At 42.4% G+C, this 27,663-nt stretch overlaps 1 protein-coding gene across 3 annotated transcripts in view; it reads left to right on the plus strand.

Annotated features, from left to right (window-relative positions):
* The window catches only part of nhsl2 (NHS-like 2), a 129,413-nt gene that overhangs the window by 36,846 nt on the left and 64,904 nt on the right, over nt 1-27,663 (plus strand). Inside the window, exon 1 of one of the 3 annotated variants that reach the window (XM_056369668.1) lies at nt 21,328-22,021. The exons of the other annotated variants lie outside the window; for them this stretch is intronic. Within the exon in view, the coding sequence (XP_056225643.1) occupies nt 21,943-22,021 (79 nt within the window). The 5' untranslated portion in view covers nt 21,328-21,942. Of the gene's footprint in view, nt 1-21,327; nt 22,022-27,663 lie in introns of those variants that run through there. 3 annotated transcript variants of the gene reach the window in all.

Genomic DNA, 27,663 nt, shown 5'->3' on the forward strand with positions numbered 1-27,663 from the left:
ACACACACACACACACACACACACACACACACACACGGTACTCAATCCATCACTCCCCTCCCACCCCACCACTCGTCCTCCTCTCCTCCCTTTTCCCTCCATTTGCTGTGTGAAGGGAAAGACGGTGCATTTACTGTCCCTTTCTTTCTCTCTGTCCAGCTGTGTTGGCAGTGCTTTTTTTTGTTTTGTTTGTTTGTTTGTTTGTTTGTTTTGTTTGTTTATGTTTGTCTGCAGGACGCTGGAGTTGAACTGCACTCAGGTATGTGGGAGGGTGACGTGGGGGAGCGAGGAATGTGGGGGAGGAATGTTTCAGCATTACAACCCTCTCTCTTGCTCCATTTACTTACCTGTCTGTCTCTCTATCGGCTCTTACCTGTTCGCTGCCTGTTACCTGGACATGGGATATGTCGACTTCAGATTCTCATGTGTACATTTTGGGGATTTTGCTCCTTCTGTGGTTCAGGTCTGGTTAAATTTAGGCGACTAAAACTTCATGGTGAAGCTCAGAGAAAGATCTCAGCGATGAGCGTAATAACAGCATGAGGCCGGGGTTTGGGAAATGTTTTGTTTACATTCACATCGTGTTTGGGTCGGGCTCTGGTCGGGCTGGATAATAGTTTTGGGGTCAGGCTTGGAGTGGTTTAGGATCTGGGGGTTGGCACGGGCTCGGATCGGGCTCGGACCAGGCTAAGACTCAGGTTCGGGTCGAGTTTAGTTCAGGCTTGCGTCAGGATTGGATCGGGTTTCAGATTTGGGTCGGACTCGTGTCAGGCTCGGATTAGCCGAGGAATTGGGCTCAAGCCTGGATGGACATTGGTTTCAGCTCGGGCTGGTTGTGATTCTATGTGAAATATAGTTAATATCAACCCTGGTCCGAGCCTGAGAACATAAATATTAAACATTTGAACCATTCATTATTAATTCTTAGTATAAAAATTACAATGATGAGATAATGAAACAAACTGAGTGAGTGTTTGATGTAAAAACCTTTATAAATAGGATATAGGTTGAGCTGCTGTTATTTCACATCAGTCAACAACAGAGAAACAGATTTATTGATATGGAAATGAACATGGACTGTTTCTCAGTCACGTGTCGGATGTCACAGGGTGAGCGCTAACACCTCGTCTCCTGCTGTCGCTGCCTTAACAGCTCTGTCTTCACTTCAACATTTTGCAGATATTAAACTGAACTTGAAGCCTTGAAGGCTGCACAACTGAGCAGAGATGTGTGTGTGTATGTGTGTGTGTGTGTGTGTGTGTGTGTGTGTGTGTGTGAAAGACAGAAGGGGAAAGAGGAGAATGTAAATGAATACAGAAATAACTCAGATATATTCATCCATAACGCATGCATACGTTTAAAATCACCTCTCTTTTGCCTCTATCAGACTGTTTTGACATTAACTTCTGCTTTTCATTTTCGACGCAAATGTGTCACACACCTGTTCACTCTACCCATCAAACACACAGATTTGTCTTTTACACCGCTGCAAAATTTCTGTCTTATCATTGGTTCTCATGGTTGTACAACACCGCCTGTGTGTAGAAGTGTGTGTGTGTGTGTGTGTGTGTATTTCACAATGTAGTTATGTGAAAAGAGAGCTGTTTGGAGCTAAACCAGGAATCCCAGAGGAGAACGGTGTCAGATCTCTGTGTCTCTGTAAGTTGTTTCAAAGTTCAGGAAACTGTTTGGTCGTCCTGGTTTTCACTGACAAAGTCGAAAATCTTTCTGCAGGAGAAAAAAAAAATAAAAAAAATAATAACCCCATCTGATCAGAAACAGAAGAAAAAAGCTGCAGAGACGTATCAACAGGTTACACATGCTGATGCCACATGCAGATTCACAGGCGACAAACACAGCAGAAACTCACATATAGTGCTCATTCATACTGGATGCTGTACGTGTGAGAGGTCGTCAGGATCTCGTCCCATCTTTAATGATAAATACATTTATTTGTATTTGTCTGTATTCTTAATTTGATTTTTGTCCAGAGCAAATCACACAAAGTGCATTAAAGCTCAGTGGGAAAGAGCTAGATGAACTAAATCATGTGCTGGACTAGTACATAAATATGTATTCCAAATGACAAAATTAGCTCCACAATGTGCTGATAGCTGCTTTGAAATGCCGCGTTTACACGTGGTTCCTTTTGTTGTGTTTAACGAGCTACGAGCTACGAGCTAACACATCTGCAAAACAGGAGAAATTCATTCCAAATTTTTATCCCATGCAGCTGCAAAAACACAGAATGAATCCCAGGTTTTGTGCAACAGCGACTCCGAACAGCAGACTTTGTTTTACAACTTCGCCGAATTTCTTTTATCCCTGAATATGAGACAGATATTTAGAAGATGACAATACTACCTTAACTTTAAGCTTTAAAAGGAGACAGCTATCCGGCAAAGTGTCTGTGTCGCTTTTAGCTGTAACAAACCTTTTCTTTTATTTGATGAGATTCTAAACAAACCGGCAACAGGCGAAAGATTTGACGCACAAGAGCATTTTTGCACACACGTCATTGACATTGGATATGCAACACTTGAATGCTCCCTCAGTATCAGTGACACAAAAATAACTTGCGTTTCCTTCACTCGTAATTCCTGCAGCGCTTTTGAGTCTCTGCAGCTGATGCGATTTCACTTTCTACGCTGGGTGAACTTGTGATAAGAGTCACATGTTGAGCTCATAATTATCATGTCATTTGCGCATAACAAGCGATTTAGCCTGCTGGTTCTCTAGGACGCCCCATTCTTTCATTTTTTTTATTTTTCCCCCTCGGTGTTTGAAGGTATTTTGTTATTTAAGTGTAGATTTGTGTCCCATCAATGTGTCTCAGTACCTCCCAAAAAGATTAGGGGCCAATTTCACAGCCAGGGATTAAGCTTCATCCCTCACTAAACTCATTTTTTCCCCCAATGGAAACCTCCATTGAGACAGAAAATTACTCTCAGACTTGTAGCAGCATTTATGTCTGTGATACCAACCGACCCCCCTGCACCCCCCCCCCCCACCACCACCACACTCCTTCATAAGTTTGAGAATCACTAATTATCCCACAGCTTTCCTTCGCAGCGGTTTCATTATTTAGCTGCAAAGTTTTAAAAGTGTGCATAACCCCTGAAGTACTTACGTGTTGTTACAAAATGAGACCTCGACTATGTGGAAGGAAGGAAGGAAAAAAGAAAAGGTTTTTTAATCCAACAAAATATAAATAAATAACATAAAAAAAATGTGTTGGTGAAGTGAGGAAACATGTCGAGGCTGGATGGTGGATCTGTTTTCCACAGTGAATATGTAGTGTTTTGGACTTGAGTGGAGAACTTCTTGTCCCCGGTGTCTGACCGCAGCGTGTCCAGCAGTATTAGGTTATCTGCTCTCCGGGGATTAACTGATTTTCTCTGGTCTGGAGGAATGTGTGTGAGACAGCAGATCAGAGTACATCCACCCCCCCCCCCCACCCCCCGCCTGAGGAGCCGGAGCCTGGGACTTTACAGCGAGTGTGTTTGCATTCATGCACATTAATATTCAGGATATCTGCCTCAGCCTTGCAAAGGTCTTTTTTTAAAATATATATATATAAACATGTAGTGTTCAGAAACATAAGAGTCATGTAGGAAAAAGAACAGACATAGTGCAAGTTTGTGTGTGTTGGTTATTTAGTTTATTTACTTTTGAAGGTCTTATCCTCTCAGCTCAGGTTTGGCTTTTTGCACGAGAGATTTTCTGTATTTTCTGTTTGAAGTCTCAGTTAGAAAAAGTTTATGTCAGTAGTACTTACACTAAATTAAATTAAATATTGATATCGTGCTAATATTACACATATAACATCTTGATGGAAGATATTAGGCCTTGAGGAGCTTTTGTTTATCCGTTCATCTGGTTGTCTTTACACACTCTCTATTCAGTCTAATTCTTTTGCCAAAAAAGAGACAAAACACACATTAAAGTTATTTTTTTAGGGCATTTTTTTGCCTTTAATTCCTGTAGTGACAGTGAAGGGGCCACAGCTCGGACTCGAACCAGGACCAAGCCTTCATGATGCACCAGGTGAGCTACCAGCCCCCCCCCCCCGATAGCACTATTACTTTTCTTTTCGTGACACTCCATGAAAGTGGATTTGGTAATATTTGAAATAAAATGTGATAATAGCTGTGGGGTTGTTGCTAGGATACTGTCACTGAGACGGTCCTGATGAAACAGGTTATCTGCGACTTTGAGTGTTAAACTCTTGATACCTAACAACGGGTTTTTCTTTAACGTCTTGATTTGGGCTTTTACCAGATGTTGTAAACAGAACATCTGGATATCCCAAACATTAATGGGATCAATGGGAATTTAATACTAGTAAATATTTGGTAGTTCATGTCTTTTTTTTTAGCTGTGAGGGTGAAAATGTTCACAGGGCTACAGGGTAATTGTGACCCTGAGCGCAGCCTTACAGGCGTCCCTTATTGTATTAACCAGCGGCGTAATTTGTCTGGTATCTTGTTAAAACGCATTTGTATAGATTTAATGCTGTGCTGTAATTGATTTAGAAAAGATATTTCATTTGTGACCCAGATTCTTGAAATCAACATGACACAACACACTCGGTATTCTTTAGTTTCGGCCTCAGTGTCCTCTCTCCTCGTGCGGCCTCGGTCAGATTACTCACCACAGCCGAACGCTTTTGACAAATTACGCCTCGTGCGATGTTGTTTCCCACGCTTCTCATCCGTGCCTGTGGGGATGACATCAACCAGCAGCGGCGAAAGCATCTCGCAGCGATGATATCATGTGTTATTGTTGCTGCTGGGCTGATCACAGGGAAGTCTCAAAGGGGTATTTTAAAGGCAGCCGGCCACTCGGAGGGATTATGTGCACTTTCAAGTGATGTGACAGACTGTGGCTGGTGGAAGCCCAAGTTCAGTTTCGGTGATTTTCTTCGCAATGGAAGGATTCGGTTTTCGCAGCCAAGCTAATGTGCCAATTTGTTTGATTCCCATTGCCCCGATGATCCAAAATATCACATCACGCTCCTCTGTCGTTTTTCCAGCTCTAGAGTTTTTTAACTTCAAAAATAAATCCTTGATGCGAACAAAAACCTTTTTTTGTAATTTCTGCATTCCAGTTTCTACCAGCAGCTGCAGTAAACGGCTTGAGGTTTCCTTGCAAAATGAGCTTCAGAGCCTTTGTGAAAGGCTTGTTATTCCAACCTCTCAAATGGTTTTAACCCTGAAATGATCTGTTCGTGCCACCGCTTGAAGAAACCATGACAAAAGATCCAATTCCAAACCTTCATTGATTTTTGGACAATTACAAATCACCCCCTGAACTTCATCTCTGCAGGATCTAGTCTGATTTTAACTTTCTTTAACATTAGGCACAAATTGCTATCTGTTTTTTTTTTCCCTCTCAAATGTTGCGCAGCTCATTTTGTAACAAAAATCCCTGAAATAAACAAAAAAGTGACCGGACTTGGCCTCGCCGCATGTTGGAACGAATACCGGCGCTTTTCTCCATTTATTTGTATTGTTCTTTGGCTTTGGGGGGAGCTAAATGTTTAACCACCAACCAACAACACTGATTATTATTTAATTAAGGGACTGCAGAGTAAGACTGCAGGAGGCAAATGAAATTAAAGAGCATAACAGAGCAGAACTAAATACCAAAACACAGGGTATAGGCCTAATCCTCCCTCGGCACAACAATGTGGAGCGGGTGGAGGAAAGTGGAGTGTTTGTCTGACTGTGTGCGTGTGTGTGTGTGTGTTGTTGGACTTGTATACGTATGAAGATCAAATGGCAGCTCGAGAAAGATAATGGAAACCCTCTAAAGGGAGGAAGGTTTGGCCCTTGTTCTCCTTATTAAAAGGCTGACTTGAGGTTAAGAATGAGGTCTAGGAGTAGAGTTAGCTTCAGGCCTTGTTCTTCAACAAGAGGGTCTGGGTTGACTTTCTTTGTTTAAACCCACAGACCTTTATACTTCTCGCTCCCTAAGGTCCCAAAGGTGCCAAAAAATGCTGCATATTTCAGGCTGGATTACAGTCCAATGTGGATGAAATGATGCACAAGACCAACGAATCCCTTATGGAATCCTTCTTTTTCATGTTCTCCATTTTTTGCTCGTGCATTGCTGTGTTTATTGGCGTTTTACCAACGGCAACTGCCAATCAGATGAAGGGTGGGAAACCTGCACGCGTCCTCAGGAAACAAAACATGGACCTACCCATAAAAGCATTGCTCCATAGCACTACTAGTGGCCTAAAACTATGTCGCAATAAAAGTTTTAAAAAAGTTTACGATCTAGGTTATTCGACAAAACTTCAAGTTGTGGCGCCTGTTGTATCGGACTGCTGGAAAGCCACGGCCATGTTTAATTGGAACGATATCGCGAGAGGAGAAAAACCCAACATCACTCAATGGAAACAAAGACAATTCGCAATTGTGTTTTATCGACTTTTCTAAAAAAAACAAACATTTTGTTTTTGTTTTGAAGACACGTTGCTTGTTGCATTTTCAGTTGGGTGTCAGGTCCCTATCCACTAACCTCCAACTCTCTTTAACTTTATATTGCCTTTTCTATCTCACTGCACATCGCACTTGGCCGCCTGTCAGCCCATGTTCTTTTTTAATGCTGTTAACTGAGGAGTGAACATGCTCTGCAGCCTGTTAATTTAACCCCAAGGAACCCCTCAGCGGCGTATTAGAAGAGAGAGGCTGATGTCGGCCAAATAAAACATGTTGGAGATGATGTCAGCATTGTTTTTATTAATGCAGATTGAAATCCTGACTCAACCGTCTGGCTCACAGTCTTTGAGCATGGTGGTACCAATCTGGACAGTCTAGCTTTTTTTTTTTTTTTTTTTTAATTCAGAACGGGATGACAGTTGTAACAAACAGGGATCACCTGTTGCATAACAGTCTGCATGAGAGATCGGGAAAAAAAAATAATAATAGAATTTGTCTATTTGCTCCAACTGACCTCAATCTGCAGAGACAATAAATCTGTCTGCTGGACCTCGCTGCAGATGAAAGCTATACGCATCAGTAAAGACAAGATACGATCCATAATTTAAAATGCAGGAGCACTGCATGCTAGTGTTACCCATGGTAGAACTTATCAAATGTGCTCAAAGGATCATAATGTTGTTGTTGCATGTCATTAGCCACAAATACTCTATACTTAATATTACTGGCAACCATTTTCCAAAGCATACCATACATTTCAAATTGATTATTGCCTTTTTCATAGCCAATAATGTGCATCAATCTGGAGCAGTGTTAGCCCACAGTTTAAAAGAGCTATTTATTAAGTTTTGCTATTGCTGCGTAGCCAACGTTAGCATTAACAGCTGTTTACTTACCTGTCTTGCCAAGAGCTTCAGCTATTGTTGCGTTTACAAGACAAGACGTTATAAATACGCCCTCTGAGCAGCGCTACTTCTTCAGGGCAGGTTGGAGGCCGCGGTGACTCGGTATCGGAAAGTGACGAGTCGGCCTGACTGGTTAGCATTAGCACTGAATTCAGTAGAAGAAAAGAAGTGATGGAAATAAAAGCAAAACAAGAAGGTTGCTTTGCACCACTGGTTACAGCTCTTGGTGAGTAAAGGAATGAAGTTTGATGCTGAACTCGAAACGTTTCCTCTACACTAGTAAGTAAACAGCTGTTAATGCTAACGTTAGGCTATGAAGCAATAGCAGAACATATAAATAGCTCCTTTTAAAGAGCGCCTTTTTGAAGAGCCTTCATTTACATACAGGTAAATAAAACTTTTTACCTATAAGCACATGTAATATGCGTTATTTTATTCAAAGTAAATAGTTGATAGAAATAGTTAAAAAGAAGTTGTATAATGTCTTCTGTGTCTCTGGATGTCGTTAGGGTCACTGTTTGATCTTGGAGAGGAATAATTTTGAACAGAAGGCCTGGATTTGCTATCAAGAGTCATTGTGGGAAGAAAGAGGGTTTGGAGCTTGAGTCATATAAGAGACTAAAAGTCAGGATGTCTTGACTATTCTTTTATTGTTCTGTCTTAACTGTATGGGAGTATAACACGAGTTCACTATCATATCCCCTTAACGAGTTGATTTTCACTGCATATTGAAGTGAACTTAAACCACTGACAGCCTCAGAAGAAGGGCAGTAATCTCGAGTATACAAGTGTCTTACTGTGTCTCGCAGTGCTGAGATGTAGCGTGCTGCTGTTGCGTCAGAGTTACCTTCAGGGTGTTAAAGCCTCAGGCAGACAAGGGAGCACACTGAGCCGAATAGAAAAGATGTTATTTTTAAAACATTTTAGTTTCACGCATCATCGCACTGTCTTGTTTGTTTATTCCCAACCTGCCAAAGTCTTTTCCCTTCTTGACCACTTTCTTTGCTCTTTTTGTATTTCTTGCCTTCTTCTTTTATCATCTCTTTTTGTCTTCATTTAATAGATACATCCCTTCTTCCTTCTCCCTTTCTGTCTTTTTCCTCTGGTTTTTCTCTGTGGACGTGGATGCTAATATGCCAGCCTGATACAGATGATGGGTGGATGATGAAACGCTTCGCTTGGAGGGACAGAAAGAAAGAAAAGTACAAAAAAAAAACAAGAAAAAACAAAAAACAAAACTGTGAATAAAGACCTAAAGGGATGAATGAATGGAGGGAGGGAGAGGGGAACAGAGAGGAGAGAAAGAAGGAGATAAAATGGTAGAAATCGAGGAAGGGAAGAGGCGAGAGAAGGGGATGGAGAGATGGAATGATATCCAAAATTTCCCCTGCCCCATGTGGTCCTCCTCACCCCGCTGAAATCTTTCCCCTGTGCCACCCCCCCAACCCAATCCCACCCCCCCATCATCACCACAACCACATTATCTGTCCCAAACCAGGGTTATATAACTAGATTGGGGTTCTGAGCCAGAAATTTCCTTATATAACCCCACTCTCTCAGACCACATTGTGACAACAGCTGAATTTTTTACTTCTGGTAATAATTCAAAGGTTTTTATTCCCATTTCTGTGGGAAAAAAAGACTCAAAAGTTCTCCAAAAAAGTTTTTTATTTACTTATTTCTTCTGTCAGACGTGAAGAATTTTACCACTGGCAGTAAAATTGTGGCGACTTTGCTCACTAGCTGCACCACATGGTAGAAAGAGGTAGTTAATTGAATTCAGAGGACTTCATCACCCAGATTTCTTACAGCAGGATGTTAGTAGTAGCCCACATCATATCATGTAGATGGTGAATAGTAGTTTCGAGTAGGAAAAGTAGGAATTATGGGTAATTTCTCGCAGCTATAGTGACTTCTGCTTGGCTGCGTCTTTATGTTTGGTAACAGAATTTACATTCACATTCTCGTTTGCTGATACAGTCCGACCCTTTATTGTGTTGCTGTTGCTTCAGGGTTTGTTGTCGGACAATCTTCAATATTTGGCCACCGGTAGCTGAACGAATGCACAAGCCTGGGATTGTTGCGCACACAAACCCTCTTATCACTGGAATTCGTACAGCTGTTCATTCCTTAGAGAAATACGTTAAAATAAAGTATTCAGTTAAAGCAGCTGCTGTGTGCTGCAATCTGCTCTTCAACAAACTGTCTAAGAGCAGTTGTTATAAAGCGTCAGTCTCTCACCTTTTTGTGGCTTATACGTGACTAAAGTTGCATTTCACCACACAAATTAAATACCTAGATATGCGCACACAAAAATACACATCAGTGTATTTATTTCCATCAACTTTTCAGTGGCTGATATTTTGTGAAAGGTTGTAACATTTTCTCTTGCAGTGGACTTTCAGTTCAAGTTGAAGCTTTTAAATCCTGACACTTTGAGTTAAAAGGTTTTTTTTTTTTCCTGAGCTGCTATAATGCATGTGTCACATTAGATCATATCATGTTATTTTATGTAACGTAATCCATCAGTGAAAAGCCCGTGTTGTCTTGTGAGATAAAGGATTTGTCTGGATCAGACTGTGGTGAGGCAGAGGAACACTAATATATTTTAATTCCTCCCACATTTTCTTATCAATCTGCTAACATTAATCTGGCTCTGTAGGGGGTGGATTAGCAGATTAACAGCCCCCCTACAGTGTACATACACGTACGTGCATGTGTATTAATGCAAATTTTCTTACATGGAGGGATTAATACAAGCTTTAAGACTGCAGGTGACAGTAGCCGAATGCCATCTCCCTGTCAGAATAAGCAGATAAAGAGAAAGAAGTTGGGACAATATGTTGTACTTGGGCTGTTAAGTGATGACTGACCACAGCGAGCACAGGATGAAGGCCTGAAGCGCCCCCCCCCCCCCCCCCCCCCCCCGACAGCAAGAGAGAGTAATAGTTTTCAATATGTGTACATGACACACAGTCAAGCTTGTACAAGACATATGCTAAAGATTATATTGTTAAAAATTGACCAATCATGGGTCAGTATAGCTCAGATTCAATATTGTGTTAACTTAACCCAGTACCCATTGGTGGGTAAACCTCACATGGTTGTTTTGATCCAGTATCCCAACAGTAATATAAAAAATAAGATTAAAACTGGGTCAAAGCAACCTGTTTATTCTGGCTAAAGCTAACCCAGTTTAGCATTGGCGCCATATCGACTAACCAGCCGTTCAAAATTGTGTCCACCATTTAAAAATATTGATTTTTAACAAGTAAAGAGTATGCTAACTGCTAATGCTGTGGTTGAAGCGTGCTAACTTTGAGCTTGTGAATATTATAACATTAGCATTCTTACAGCTAACGTATCGGCTAGCTAACGTTACATGCTAACATTATAATGTCAACAGTAACTATAGGCGTGTTACTATGCTAATAGTAGTACATTATACTTTAACGTTACATTATGTTTTAACATTAGCATTCAGCTCAAAATGCTACTGAAAGTTGTAGCATGTTTAACAAGCTAAGCTAAACCTGACAAGCTGAGTTAATTTTGTTTTTGCCCCAATAGCGGTGTGGATCTTTTATTAGCACCACAGCTTCAGTTTACCCTTTTCTTTTTGCTGTTTCTTGTCTTATTTTTTGACGTTAGCCCACAACGAAATACAGTCCTGAGTCATCATGGCGGCATGAGTGTTGTAAATCATAAAGTGTGTCTTGTCTTATATCAGCATCTGTCTCCTTTTCACGCTCTCCTTGATAGTTTTTTTTTTTTATTTCTCTCTGGAGCCCAGTATGAGCAGGACTAATATCACCAGGGGACGCCACATAACTTGTTCTACTTGAGGGAGCTGCTGATGATTTCAGCAGCTTACAGCTCTGTCAGGCCTTTTAGTTTGTAGAAATTGTTGAAGACAGAGCTCCCATGACGATACAGCTCCGGTGAGAATTAAACTCTGCAATCTCTTCAGGAATTTTCTGTACTTGGTGATTGTTTTTTCTTCCTCCTCGTCTTCATCTCTTCTTCTTGTACCATTAAAAATAGAGATTTCATAGAGAAACAATGATGAAAGGAAAGGTTTGGTATTTTTTTTCTATGTATATGATGTTGGCTTGGGGTCATTTTTCATTCATGATTCAATTCATGTTCATTTGGGTGGAACCTGTATTGGCTTGGGACACAGTTCTGTCTGAAACTCACCTATTTACAGTGAAATAAAGACATTTCTTTTTTAATGGACATTTTTTCCTTGACAGGGATTTTAATGAAAAATTTATGTAAGAAAATTACAGCATAAAACGATGGTCTGAGCGACTGAACCCATCCAGTCTAATGAGGTTGTTTCAAATGATTTAATATTTACTCATTCCTATTTATAGTAGTTATATATAGTATAGTATATATATAGTATATATATAGTATATATATATATATATATATATATATATATATATATAGTGGGCACATTTACATATCAGGATACCATAGTATATGATTTAAGGAAGCATCTGCATTCATTAGGTTGTGGATTTTTCTTTAGTTTGTTAACAAGTGTGTTCGGTCACATTTGTTCTCCATGTCCTGCCTTGCCCTTTGCCCACATTTCCTGTTCTTTTATTACACACACACACACACACACACACACACCCTCACACTCAATCACTGCAGATATCCCTCAGGTGTGTCCTCTCTCCCTCGGTCAGTCCCTCTATCTTGACCTCAGTCCTTGTGTTGTTGTTGTTGGCTGTAGTTTCGCGGTCGGTACAAATCTTTAGTGTTTGGCCTTGGGTCACTGGACAAATGGACAAGTCTGGGAAATCTTATGGATTAAGTTGTTCACACACATACAAACTCACACGCACACACACGCACACACAACTGCCGACTGTCGAATTGAGTTTGAACGAAACGAAAGTAAAACAATAGTAAGTAATAAAAAAGTTAATCAGAAAGTAGATTCATACCTGCAGGATGAAAGATGAAAGTCACACACACACACACACACACACACACACACACACACACACACACACACACACACACACACACACACACACACACACACAGAAAGGCAGGATTAAGGGCTAAGGATGGCTTTAAGGATGTGGTGTTTGGCAAATGAAATCTCTGTAGACATTTATGTTAGTAGCGTGTGTGTGTGTGTGTGTGTGTGTGTGTGTGTGTGTGTGTGTGTGTCTGTCTAGGGCAGTCCCTGCAGTGGATCACACTATATTCTCAGTTATTCCCCTGGTCTGCTCTCTAAGGGCATGAACACACACTCATAGATACACACACACACACACACATTTTTGTGTATCAGAGTGTAATCTGTGTCCGTCCTGTCAAAGTCCTCGCTCAGCGGGAATCATTAAAGAGCAGTTAATTACCCATAATCCACTCTGGGCCAGATGTCTGCTCTGTTGGAGTGGTCAGAATTTGTGTGTTTGTGTGTCAATATTTGCTCTTATTTGTGGCGCTCTCCTCTTCCTTTTCCTCATATCTTCACCCTCATGCTCGTGCTGTTTTTCTTCTTCCTCCTCCTCCTCTTCCTCCTTTCCTTCATCCTTTGTGTGGAGAGACTTTACTCTTCTTCTCTGTCTTTTTATTTTGTTGTATTTGCCTCCTTCTCTCTCTGTTTGTGTCTCTCCCTTCAAATCCATCCATCCCTCCCTCTTTATCTCTCTCCACCCCTCCCTCCCTCCCTCCCTCTTTCTCTCTCTCATTTTCGTTCGTACTCACTCGGACCTGGAGGCACTCACAGCTGACTTGTTGCAATCATCACAGAACAAACTTCAGTCCAAACCTGCTGTCCGATCCATTGTGAGGTACTGTGACAGTCTGTGTCGATATGTGTGTGTGTGTGAGAGTGTGAGAGACTCTGTGTGTGTGTGTGTGTGTAAGAGTGTGTGATCTTACATGTTACATGTTTCTCTATGATCCCTGTTTGTAGCGTGAAGAGCATCTGATACTATCTCAGACTTTGAGCCGTGATAATCGACTCCCGGGTGATAACAGACGCTTTATGGCTTCATGGTTATTTTACAGTTTAACTGGATCAGCAGATCTCAAGTTCACTTGGCACAGGAAAATGTGAGATTTTTAAGTGTGTAACCTGACAGCCAACCAACCAAACAGTATGTGAGGATGATTTCTATGTTGTTTCTTTTAAATAAATTTCTAAGTGTCAAAGTTCGTACTTGAAAGCAGCAGTTGACAAAACAACCGTAATATGTAGAAGTCGTTCTGGGGCTTTCAATCGTATCACACAGTTCTCTTCACCAGATTGAGTTTGTTTGCGTTTTCATCTGAAGGTTTTGAATATGTTGATGACTTCTTGTCCACGTTGAGACATAAAGTTTATTTTTTGACCTTAGAAAGAAATTAGTGGCTGATCTTAAAGTTCACTTTGTCACAGAGGAAAACGTGTCAACTACCTGAATCGTTCAAATCAAGGGTATTTTGACGTGATGAATTACTGATACTGGTTAAACTCTTAAACAATCAAACAGTATTTGAGAATATCTCGTTCCTCTGCTGTTTGTAATATAGAATAACAGTCATGGGGATTCATACGAATGGAATATGTCCAAATAATCATACACATTTTGAGTTTCAGTTCCTTTTGACCTTATGAGTCTCACCTGAAGGTCCCCTTTAGTGGTTGTTCTGGAGCTTTAGGCTATCTCAAATGATCTTCAACTGTTAGTTCTCAAATTTCTATTTTTCTGAGCGCTTCATTGACTTTAAACTCACCGCCATGTGTTAGCAATAGCTTGGTATTGCTACATCACCAAGTTTCTAGCGGCACCAGATGAACTTCGCTGTGCCACTTTCCGCTGTGACCTGGATTTAAATCTTGAACGAGGCTGGAATTAGTAAATTTTCTCATCAGCTTTTAATCGACACACTAAAGATTCATTGAAAATTAAGGGCAAAACTCGAAAATCCAAATCAGGATTAACTAACTTTGGCTGAACCATTTCTCTCTGTGTGTGTCCCCAACAGTCATTAAGAGGAAGAAATGTAGTTCATGACCGTCTTGTTGGACGATTTCCAGCCTCAGCATGGGGTCTACCTTCAAAGAAAAGTTTCTTGCCCTTGAATAACCTCAACACCTCCAAAACCTTTGCAACAGCACAACTGGAAACAAGCAATTTTCTCTGGACAAATAAGGTTTTTGCAGGTGAATCAAGGACATAAAACAAGGTTTAATTTACTTTAAATTTACTGAAGAATCACTGTGTACTCCTAAACCAGATTTGTTTTGCAAGCTCCTGAAAGATAAGGCGAGTTATACGAGTTTTTACACCTTGTTACTACCTCTGTGCAGAAAAAAAACAAAACAAAAGCAAAGAAACAAATTGCTGTAATGTGCCTCCCTTTCATTTGTTTGAACTGGACAAACGGGTAAATCATTCCTGGTGTCATTTTTCTTTCCAAGTAGTGGCTCTTTGAACAAACCCTGGTGGAGGCAAACAAAGCTTGTTGCAGAGAAAGAAAAGGAGAGAGACCTTTTTGTTTGTCCTGTTTTGATCTCTTGTTTCTCTCAAATTAACTTTCTGTTTTGAGAACGTTTGGCTTGGCTCCGTATTGTTAGTGTGTTGGTTCAAGGTTGGGCCACGATTATAGGAGGGAGATAAGAGGACAGTAAATATTATGGGTGCCTGGGTGAGATTACGACAGCGAAAAAGTCGGATTTCTTGCCACCCTCAGGTGAACCTGTGTGAGAACTGAAGTGGTGTTGAAGAGGAAGATAGATCTGCTGGTCGCTCTCGTGAGAATATGGCATGAGAAAGAGAGACAGAAAACAAGAGTGGGAATGTGAAATCTTTCACCTTGTCGGGCTTTTCTGGGACAGACAGGGACAAAGAGACGAGAGATTGGAGATAAAAGGAGATACAAGCACAGAGCAAGAGGTTGAAATGGTAAAAAGGAGACAAAGCGGTGTAAAGAAAGAAGACAAACTGTGTGATAAAACGAGCTGTCAGCATAAGACGGAGTCTAAAACGGGGAGAGAGAGTGAGAGAGAGAGAGAGCAAACGTCCCCGTTATTCACAGTGATGTCTGACAAGATGTAGCCGCTTGTGTGAAATCGATGCCGTCGACTTAACGAGATGTTCTGAAAAATGGCTGGCAAAATGGCAAATCAGCAAGAAAGGGAACAGCTTGCTCTCTAACGGCGCACTGTATCCCCAAATCAACCCCCTCCCCCTCCCCTCCGGGCCTCGACACCGTTACGTAAGCGGCGGGATCGAATATAGGCAAAAGCTAAAAGCGATCTTTGTGGGAGGCCCAGGGATGAGTCTGGATTAGTGATGGTTTAGGGATATTTGTAATAGGGAATCCCAGCAGATTTCGCTGGGCAAATATGTTTCTCATATGCCAGGGAACATTAGCTGCTCTTTCTCATGGCAAAAGAACAAGGAGTAAACGAGCTAGAGGATGGCTTCTTCGGGATTGTGAGAAGTTTAAACAACGATTGGGGACAGATTGGATTGAATTTGGTACAGACGGATAAATTAATGAATCAAGATACTTTTGTTTATGACTAAATACTCGCAGAACTGATGACATTCCCGTTGGCCTCCGCTAATTAGCAAGTGTTAGCATGCTAACCCTCTATGCTAAGAGGGTGAACGTGGCAATCATTGTACCTGCCAGACATCAGGATGTTAGCATTTGTAATTGTGAGCATTTAGCATTTAGCCTCAAGCTCCTTTGTGCCTAAGTACAACCTCACTGAGTTGTGAGCGTGGCTGTAGCTCCGTGGTCTAGTTCAAGATGGTGGAGATGGATCTGGGGTCGTAATGTAAAGCCTCTGTGACATTAGCTGATTGAATTTACGGCAACAGTTCATTTCAGATTCTGGTAACTATTGGACTATTTTCTGACATTTTGTTGACCAAATAATAAATTGATTTATTGAGCAAACAATTAGTACATTGATTGGTTATGAAAAAACGAGACTTCTGGCCCAATTATGCCTCGGTCCCTCGGCCCGAGTCTGGCCCATATATTTGCACATCTGGGCAGAGTATTTACTGACAGCCGGAAGATTTTCTATGTGTAGTCCAGAATTAGTCCAGATGAGGAAGTAGCATCTTATAATCATGCCGTATATGGGCCAGATTTGGGCCTTGGAACCGGGGCGTACACTGGGCCCGAAGAAAACAAGCATGTGGCCCAAACATGGGCCGAATTTATTTTGCTATATGGGAAAGTTGCAGCCCTCGATGAAGGTTTAAAAGCTTGACGATAACCGTGATATTTAAAAAATGAAACAATGATATGATGTCAACAATACACATATATAATATTGTGATGCAAGGCATTGTGGATCTTTTGTTTATCAGTTTGTCTGTTTGCCTTTTCACTCTTCATCTAGTGTAATTATTTACAGACTCTCTCTCTTCCTCCTACACTCCCGTTTGAGTCTAATCCATTTACAGATAGATGGATCTGGTTGCTATCGTGTTAATATCGTTATCATGATGTGTTTGTCCTTGATAACCATGTAGTGAAAATGTGATACCTACTCTAGGGTCAATCCTGAACTGTAGTACCTTCCCTGTAAAGAGCGAGAATAGAGAGGCAGAGAAACAGACACCATCCATCCTACAAAAAACAACCAACACACCCTGAAACCATAATGATGCTAATAAAGTGAAGAATAATTTACTGAAATTTATCTCCTGGCGAAAGGAGATGAGCTGTGAAGTCGTTTTTCTCAGTTTCACTGCTCAGGCTGTTACTGCTGCGATTGCTTTTGGCAGGAGGGCGAAAGTAAACATCCCAGTGAAGCCACTGGAAGAAAAACAGACGGAAGTCATTGTGCTGGAATCTCATCTTCATTTCCTCATGTTTGATGCTATCAGTGTATTACCAGAGAAATAAAACGGAAACGAACTGGAGTGTACGAGGGGACGGCGTATCACAACTGCAATCAGACAAGGCTTCATTTAGATATAGACACATCATGTTTGTCATGATGGTGACACCTGGTAAAACATAGGCAGGTACGGTGGTAGAGGAAGGTTACCATGGATATTCATACAGGTTGAGTGAAGACAAAAACAATGAATTCAAAATGTTCCATATAACTTATTTATAATAACGCTTTATTCATTTTAATTTGCCTTAAAACAGCTGGAATAGACAATATATTTATCTTTAACTCAACATTATTTGTAGAGATGTTTAAATAAAGAATCATTTGTACAGATTTTGCTGGTGGCAAAACGATAAACAACTATATACACATTTTGGAAACATGTCACTACCTTAATTAATAATTAATCAGTGAATATTTTGAGAAAAAAATAGATTCTTTCACTCTCTCCTCTTAAAATAAAATAACTGCTTACTTGAACACCAGATTAGATCACTAAACGTGGTTCTGGCTGTGATATCTTTGTCTCGACTGCTGATATTTTAGAGCTCTTCAGCACCTTTCTCTATCAGCTGTTTATCAGGATGTGAGATCAGCAGCAGTGAGAAAGAGGAGGAGGAGGAGGAGAGGTGATAGAGCAGAGCAGAGCTGGAGGAGGAGTGAGGAGGGAGCAGATTTATGGCAGCAGGTTCACTCTCATTGTAACGGATCAATGTAAGGACACAGAGTTGTTTTTAAACATCTTAAAAACCAGTATTAACGTGTAATATTTACATTAAAACACATTGATTTAATATCTGCCTGCTAATACATGAGTTTTACTGTCACTATGTTTATTCGTATATGGACCCCAGGGAGAACAGCTGGTGTGATACAAGAACTAATTGGGGTCAAAATAATCTATCAAACTTGCACTGAAAAAGCAACAGCAGAAACTAACTGCCACCTAAATTAGTAAGGTCAATATCCAAGACAGAGGCCTGTTTGCTTTGTCCAGCCAATATGGTGGTTGCACTTATAAGTGGCCTAAATATTTTGTATTAATACAACTTTAAAGGAGCTATTTGTAAGTTTTGCTAATGCTACATAGCTAACATTAGCATTAACATCTGTTTACTTACGAGTGTTGCCAGAAGCTTCAGCCATCGTTGCCATTTACAAGACAAGACGTTATGATACGTCCTTTGAGCAGCGCTACTTCTTCAGAGCATATTGGACGTTACAGTGACTCGGTATCGGAAAGTGATAACACCGGAGCTAGCTGATTAGCATGCTAACTTGCATGCTAACTAAGACGGTTGCTTTCAACCAATGGAGACAGCTCTGGATGAGTAAAGGAATGAAGTTTGATGCTGAACTCGCAATGTTTCTTCTAGACGGGTAAGTAAACAGCTGTTAATGCTGATGTTGCAGCAAAACATACAAATGGCTTCTTTAAAAAAACATTTAGTAATTAAAAACAGCTTATGATGTTTTCTGTCTTTTTACAGCAATTTCCATGAGTCGTCTTCTGTTTTTTTTTTTTGAGTGAGAATTAACACTGTGAGTTAGACCCACTTAATTTTCGAGACGGAGACATTTCCACTGATGTGTCTTGAGTAGAAAACGAATTCGCAATCAACCCTTTAATAGCAGTGTGAGGGTGCCTGCGTGACCTTGACTAACCTCTACAGCTGTTGGTTATTCCATGCAATAGAAACTGGCTGCAGCAATGCATGAAACAGCTGTGTGTGTGTGTGTGTGTGTGTGTGTGTGTGTGTGTGTGTGTGTGTGTGTGCGCCAGAGCATGTGTGTGTCACCTGTGGTTTACTAGATAGATGTATTGGCTAGATTAATGGAGGGAAGAGAAGAAGAAGAAGGAAGAGAGGGTAAAGGAGGGAGTAAAGGAGGAATAAAAAAGAGGAATTGAGTGGTAGAGGAGGTAGAAATCATCAACAGGCCTCTCCTCTACTCTCCTCATTGTGTATTCTCCCCATTTCTCTCCCTCTGTCTCACTCTTTCACCCTCTCAATCTCATTCCCTCTGCCGTTCACTTCACTTTCAATTTCTCTCCGTCTGTCTGAACCCACCCAGTCTCACTGTCTTCATTTATTCATTTCTCTGTCTGTCAGTGCACATTTCTGCTTTCCCGTTCCACCTCCCTCTCTCTCTCTTTGTGGTTTCATCGTATGGCCAAAAGTATGTGGACGTCTGAGCATTCGCTGAAACAGGAAATACGAACTGTTGCCAGAAAGTTGGAAACACACAGGATTGGCTATAATAAATATTTACAATAACGCAGTAATTGTGGTTGGATCTGTTCATAGTGTAGTTATGGAAACCAAACAGGAAGTGTGTCGCCAATAGTTAAAGCACAAATATCTCACCAGAAATCACGGACAAAGCAGCTCTAACACTTTGAGCATGAAAAAGTTGAGTTTGCACAGTGTGAGTTTATTAAAGGAACAACATTTTCGGACGCCTCACGGACCTTCGTCAGGCACAAAAGAAGCTGAGTCGTAGGCTATGCACGATAAACTCTTAAGAAGTAAAGCTGACAGAGCTATTAACCACCCCTCTAATCCACTGTACAGTGAATCTGAACTTTTACCCTCGGGGAGACGTTGTAGATCGCCGATGGCTGATAGAAATATCTACAAGAAATCCGTTCCCAAGTGCTGTCAAGGTAATAAATGAAATGGGATTGGGTAGACGAGGATACGGCGGTTTGCACAGTAAGTTAATGTGATGTATAGAGTGAGTACGTATGAATGTGTACGCTGAGACGATGCACTGTGTATTATATAATTAGGTTTTTTTAATGACGTCTTACTGTGAAACCGAAGGCAAATTTCCCCATTGTGAATCACAACATCTTTATACTAGAGCCAAAGCCTGCAGCAGCTGATCAAAGAGGACCCCTGTCTCACACCTGAGGCAATACCCACATCAATAATGGATTAAAACATTCCTAGAACGAGACAATTAACATGTCACCAGCCACATGAATGAAAACAGAATCCCTCTATGTTGGTTTGTCCGATTTTAAGGACTCAGATGTTTTAAATTTGGTTCCTCCTTTTGATTGGATCGTCGCTGTCTTTGGCTCTGGCATGAAACATCCCAGAGGTCCGAAAATGTCGTATATCTAATGAACTGTGTGCGGATAGTGTGACTCTTTCTTTTGTATGATTGCTATTTCTTTTAAAAGCCCCTAAACCGGGCTTTGCATAAAGGTCGGTGGAGGTAGTATTTCTGTCAAAGCTTGGAGGTGGTCTCGAGGTAAACTCATAAATATCATGTCTGTGTCAGTGGAATGAAAGATTTCCCTGGACGTGGAGAAATAGTGACGGAGGGAGCTGTGTGCTTTGGGAGAAGTGGAAAGCGAGTCCCATTTTTCCTGTGTGATGTGCACGCTGACGGTGACGTAACAATGTAAATTTTCCATGAAATGTCTCCAAAGAAAAACTGTGAAATGTTCTGGTGCACAGATGGTTGTTGGAAGTTTTAGGGATGTTTGCTAACTTTGTCTCAAAATGATTTATTCAGTATTCTATAGTAAATGTTTTTGATTCATTCATGAAGAATAAAAGTCTTAAAAATTGTGATTATTGAAATTATTTGGATATTTTCTTCACTTTTGGACTTAAATACTTATAATGTATGAATTTGTTGTGTCTTGTGAACGTGAACTTCATTCATTCGTTCATCCCTGTTACTGCAGCTCAACCCCCCCACCCGCATACTTCTGGCCATATAGTGTATTTTCTCCTCCGTTTTCTCGTCACATAGCTGATAGGCAGCCGATCTATTGCTCTATTTCTCGCTCTACCTCCTTCACTCCATCCGCCGTCTCTCTCTCTCTCTCTCTCTCTCTCTCTCCTCTCTCTCTCTCTCTCTGTCTCTGGCTTCTGATTGGCTGCTCTCCGCCTGACTCTTTATGAATTGAACAGCAGCAGCTGGATGTGACTGGCTGGGAGCTAATCAACAGAACGGATGCTCTCTCTCTCTCCCTCTCTTTCTCCCGCTCTCTCTCTCTCTCCACACACACACACACACACACACACAAATGTACGCACATGCTCACCGGCAACAGCCAAACCTTTCATTGAAATGTGAGGTGCACGCAATCTCTTTCCTCCTCTCTCACACACACACACACACACACACAAACAAACACACACACATTCATGCTTGCACACTCATGTTCACACTCACACACACACACACACAGACCAACACACAGCCTGCTTTGTCAACAGCTCACGTAGCACTGTGCACTCACTACGCTACGTGTAGCGTAGAACACACACTCTTCTCTCTCTCTCTCTTTCTCATCTTCTGTCGCTCACTCTCTCTCTCTCGTTCACCCTCATCCGCAATCACATGCCGAGCTTCACACACTCACACAAACACACACACACATAGACGTGCAGTCACACACTCCGGGATGCAGTCGGCTTCAGTGATGCTGTGACGCTCTGTCTTCCCTCTCTCTCTCTCTCTCTCTCTCTCTCTCTCTGTCTCTCTCTCTGTCTCTCACACACACATACACACACACTTACACTTCTCGGCTGTCGCTCGCCTTGCGCACTCACATGCTTTAAGGCAGGAGACGCACACACCTCGTCAGCCAGTCAGTCAGTCAGCCAGTCAGCCAGTCAGTCAGCCAGCCAGCCAGTCAGTCAGTGTGTGTGTGTGCTGGTGGAATGAGGCGGTGATGTTTTGGGACAGGAAGAATAGTATGGGCAATTCCCAACGACGGCCCAAAGGAAGACACAGACCCAAATCGGCAACAGGTACTTTATCTTTCTATCTGTTGTATTTTTACGATTTCCGATCCCTTCTCTCTCTCTCTCTCTCTCTCTCTCTCTCTCTCTCTCTCTCTCTCTCTCTCTCTCTCTCTCTCCGTCTTCTCATCCCTCTGTCTGTCCATTTATCGTTTACGCACATTCGGACCTCAGCTGTCCAGACTCTTGCATCTGTGCACCCCTCTTCCACCCCCCCACCCCCCCTCCGTCAACTATTCATGCGTCCATCCTACGCTCACATGTGCTTGGCGAGCCTCCATTCGTTTACCGTTCTGTATATCACTCCATCTGCTATTCTTTTCCTGTCCATTTATCTCCCTGGTTTCTGCAACCCCTCCATCCGAGACTGTCTCATGCCGTCCTCCTTTCACCCCGCCATCCATCCGTTCATCTTTTCCCTCCGTCAGTCTTTCATGCGAATACACACCTTACTTGGGAAGCTTTCATTCATTCGCTCATTGTTCTGTCAGTTCGTCTCCATATTTTCTCCATCCCTCAATCCAACACGTCATATTAAGATGTCTCACGTCCATGCATTCATCCGTCTTTTCACCCCTCCATCCATCTATCCATCCATCCATCCTACACGCACACGCACGCCCAACTTGGCAAGCCTCAGTTTAATCATCCGTCTTTTGATCAATCTATTGGTTTTGCATCCAGTCCATTCATCTCCCACTTTCCACATCCACAATAGGTGTCTAACATCCCTCTTTTGCCTGTTGTCCATCCCTCCATCCCTCCATCCGTCTAACGCGAGACATGCTGAGCCTTCGGTCTTTCGCCCATTGTTCTGTCCATCGAGTATTGCTTTTCCTTCCATTTATCTTCCAGTTTCACCACCCCTCCGCCCCAAACTGTGTTATATCGAGATGTCACATATTCGTGCATCTCTCCATCAACCCATCCCTCCATTCCCCTTATTCTCCATCCTGACCTCAACTGGTTTTTCCATATATATTTACTCATCTATCAATCTTTCTCCCATTGATTTGCCATCCACTCCAGCTTTCCGTCCATTCGTCCTCCCAGTGTCTCCATCTCCAGGCGTCACCCTCCGTCCCTCCAGTCATTTCACACACACACGCCGGTAACCCTCTATGAATATTGCGTCTATCTATTTAGTACTGTTTTCTGTTTTCCGTCCATTGAGCTCACGTTTTCCCGCATCCCTCCATCCAGAATGTCTCATATTCTGGTGTTTCACATCCATACATCCCACTCTTCACCTCTCTTTCATCCCTCCATCTTCTCCTCCGGTCATGATTGCCAGATTCGAATGAACTGGGTCAATTGGTCTTTTGCCTCTTGGCGAGTGACTGGGCTGAGAGACTGAGAGTGGTGTGTGCGTGTGTGTGTGTGTCCTATACACTTTTTCCTCTTGGTTTACTGCTGCTGCTGAGGAGTGTGTGTATGTGTGTGTGTGTATGTGTGTATGCATGTGTGTGTGTTTGTGCAAATATTAAGGTTTCTGTTTCACACATTTTGCACCCCTCTGCTTCACACTGCAGTCTTGTGCATGTATGGGATGTGTGTGTGTGTGTGTGTGTGTGTGTGTGTGTGTGTGTGTGTGTGTGTGTGTGATTGCTCAGCTGCACTGCCTCGTCCTGCACGGCTGGATGGGATTACTAGTGGGCTCCTTAATTATCTTCAAGGGTGAGCGAGAGAGCGAGCAAGGTAGCGATAGTGTGTGTGTGTGTGAGAGAGAGAGAGAGAGAAAGAGAGAGAGAGAGGGGAAGGGAAACGAGAGAGAAGCGGAGATGACAGCCCTTGTAAATCTGCCCCTCTTACTCGCTTCCTCGTTGGACGATAAAGGAGGAGATGAGGAGAGGACAGGGAGAGGGAGGATAGAGTAAGAGAGAGAGGGGAAAGCGAGAGGTGAGGAAGAGGATGAAGCAGAAAGAGAGAGGAAGAGGAGTGTGGCGAAGAGGGAGGAACAAGGAGGAAATCAAAGGAGACGTAAAAATAGGCGGATGAGCGATTTTTGGAAAGCTGGAGATGAACGATGGACAGGCAGGCATGATGAAGGACTTGGGGGGGAGGGAGGGGGGGGGGGGGGGGGGAGGGAGGGAGGGAGGGCGGAGGAAGAGGAGGATGATGCATTTAAAAACACACATGCATAGTGTTTGTGTCATGCTGCAGAGCTGCACGGTGCACACAGTGCCAACCAAGAGTAAACATACCCATATGCTCACTATTTTTTCTCTGCCACACACTCTGTGCATATCCCCATGGAGAACAGTGTGTGTGTGTGTGTGTGTGTGTGTGTGTGTGTGTGTGTAGTGCAGTGCAGTACGTATTTAGGCTTTAACACAAACCGACAGTCGAGCAGCCTGCACTCACCTGCTGTGGTGCAACAATCAGCACTAAGACGCTTCCAGATACGTTTGACCTTGACTTTAATCAGCGTCCGAAAAGCACCTTCATCACCTTCGGACAACGGTGATGGACACATTACTGTCACCGGGCGCTGCATTATAAACCAGAGCCTGCAATTTACTGTTATTACTGATACCACGACGATACGGTCAGGGACAAGAGGCGTAATTGATGCTTAATGGGCGAGAGGAGGGAAGTGCATTTCTCATATGAATGAAGGAGAATCTGTTGCCCTCACCTGAAAAACTGACGCCGTTTACCTGCAAGGACCTGACGTAGCTTTGGTGAATAACAGTCACTGACCCCGAGAAGCAAAGATGGAAGAGTTGTGACGTTGTTATGATGCGGCAAAACCTTGTAGGGAGGAGGTCAGGGTGCTGTCAAGATTGGTTTACGTTTAACCACGGCTGCAGTAGCTCCAGGAGCTTAACCAAGTGTAACAAAGAGACTGTGTTATATCTCCAGAGAAAGCTAGTAAGTGGACCTTGAGTTGGGTTTATTTTGTCAAACTCCCGTTTCCAAGGTCAAGAAAGCACGTTAGCTGTGTTTTATTCCAAGTGTTGAACCAAAATCCATCTCAGTGTAATTTTACATCTCCTCTCTCAGGCTTCTCTCTGCAGCTCTTGTAACAACAGGTTGCTGAGCCAATCAGAAGAGAGGAGGCTCTGAGCCTCTCTTCTGATTGGCTGGCTGTTTTCTGAATGATCAAATAAAATGTATAATAAATAAAGCAGATTTCAAGCTAAAACTCAGAGAAACCAAAATCCTGCAAGGTTTGATGGTGAGCTTTGACTGCTTTGTTGTGACATCACAAAGTTACAGAAGTCCTGACGGCTGGTTTTAAGGCTCAGTTTCTGAATACAGGCTGTGTGCATTTCTCTGCGGACTGAGGTTCTGATACTTTCACAGTATTTATATAGAACCTAGACCTGATCTATAATCAAACTACACGTGGAAATCTACCTTTATACTATATGGGACCTTTAACTTTTAAACCAACTTGAGTGCTGTGGATGAAATTGTGATGTCTGCCAAGTTTGCACATCAACTCCCGAGCAAACTGTGTGATGAGGAGGAGAAAGTATGATAGGTTGAAAGCTCCACTCCAGAAAAATGCTTGTAAGTGGACCTTGAGTTCGGATCGCTTTGTGAAAAAAGTCATTTCTTTTACCCGAGAGAACGAGAGAAGATGAGAGAAGAGTCATATGTTTGTCATAAGCATTTTGGAAGACACGGAACAATCAACGTCGTCCAGCTGAAAGAGACGTCAGATCAGAAATATCCCTCACATGTCTCTCTGTGCACAGCAACGACTAACGACCTACTTTGTTGTTTAGCTTGGAGGGCTTGTCGGAATAAAGGAAAAGTTGAAGAGTTGACTCTTTCAAAAAGCCTTGAAATAGTTTTAAACCTGTGACACATGTACAAACCGACGTCCTCGTTGCCGTGGTGTCAATCAAACGGAGCTGGCAGGTCTCGGACGAGTTTTGATTCCTTCTTTGTTCGTTTCTGTCCAGCTGTCATTGCTCGTATTAACTGCCAGTTTCATCTTCTTCTGAATACAAATTTAAAGCATTAAATACATCATCACTTCTAGTGAGCCAAAGTTATTTCTTTACAAACAGTTAATTCAGTGAAGATTTCAACCTTCTTTCCTTTCTCTTCGTGTCAGTCGGATCATCCGATTGTCCAGTCGACCCACTTTTCATCTCTTGTTCCTCCTTGCCGTCATTCATCATCTCTCCATCTCTTCCTGATGTTGCACTCAGACAAGTCCTCCTGTGCCTCTGGTGCACAAATCGGCTCAAAACTACATGATATCAGCCTGAAAATGGTACAAACCGACAGATGTGTGGTGTCTGGAACGAAGACGATTGCTGGGAATGGAAAGTTGTTTTATCCTGCGTTTTTTTTTTTTTACTTCTCTTGCATAGTTTTGCAAGATGCCTCAGATGCGATGGTTGTTGACGTTTCTGTTCGCTGAAGTTCGTCTCACTTTTGCACATACTGACTACACGCTGTGATTTTCCAGGTTGTAAATGTGCAGTTCATCATCAGACTGACATAGAGACCACCCTATCTTTCCCTGCTACTTCATCTTTCATTCTCTTTTCCTTCATCTGTCCATCATTCTCTCCCCCCCTCTTCCTTTTACTCGCCCTCTTCCATCCTCTCTCTCCATATGTTCCAACTTCAGTCTCACTCTTTTCCCTCGTCTCTCACGTTCATTTTTTTAGGTGGTGCCAAAGCGCTTTTCCTTTTGCAAGTTAAACACACACACACACACACGCACTGTGCAGGTTTTCTATATGATGCCTGTTTCTTTGCTCTTCTGCTGCTATGCAACCATTGTCCTAGTGATCACCTGACGACACTCATCCTTTGTTTCAGTTTTCCTGCTTGAAAATACAAAAAAATATTCATTTTTTTCCCCATCGCTTTTCCTCGTTATTTGCTCTGTTTTCATTCACTGTGTCATGCTAAAAGGCATGACGGACCAAACACAGACACACACACACACACACACACACACACACTAAACGTGTTCATTCATATATTTTCAGATCGGTGATGTCATTGTCAGCACAGCCTGCAGCAAGAGAGAGAGAGAGAGGGAGACAGATAGGATAGGAGAGGGAGGGAAAGAAAAGAGGGGTGTGTGCAGAGATAATTGGATGGAGTCGAAGAGGAGGGTTTAGAGAAAGCGATTGAGAGATCTGAGGCGAGATAGGAGACGAGGGAGAAGGAGAAGCGTGAGACGAGAGATGTAGAGCGAAAAAGAAAGTGGATGGAGAGCGAAAGAGGAGAAGCAGGTGTAGAGAGACAGAGATGCTGAACGAGAGACAAAGGAAGCAGAAGAGAGGAGAGAAGAAGAAGTAGAAGTAGAGGAGGAGGAATGGGAGGAGACAGGAAAACAGCGCCTGGGAGTGTGTGGCTGAAGCGGCTGTTGCCATGGCAACCGTACAGGTGTTAAAGCAGGTCAATTGAATGCCGGTCGGCACGCTGCCAGTGACCAACAAGCACGTGTGTGTGTGTGTGTGTGTGTATGGATGCATTCACTGGTTTGGTCCATTCATCAACAGCGTGTGTGTCGCCTACTGATCTGTATGCCGCATGGTGGGCGTGTCGCACGACGCCACACCTGACGCGTCCCGCTGACCGGTCTCACACGTGAGGGGTGTGTCTCCAGTCGAAACTGATGACGTAAAGTAAAGACATTATTTGAAGTGTTGATCCATAAGAAGATATAT

This window comes from Seriola aureovittata, chromosome 23 (assembly GCF_021018895.1).
Source record: "Seriola aureovittata isolate HTS-2021-v1 ecotype China chromosome 23, ASM2101889v1, whole genome shotgun sequence".
NCBI classification, from domain to species: Eukaryota; Metazoa; Chordata; class Actinopteri; order Carangiformes; family Carangidae; genus Seriola; species Seriola aureovittata.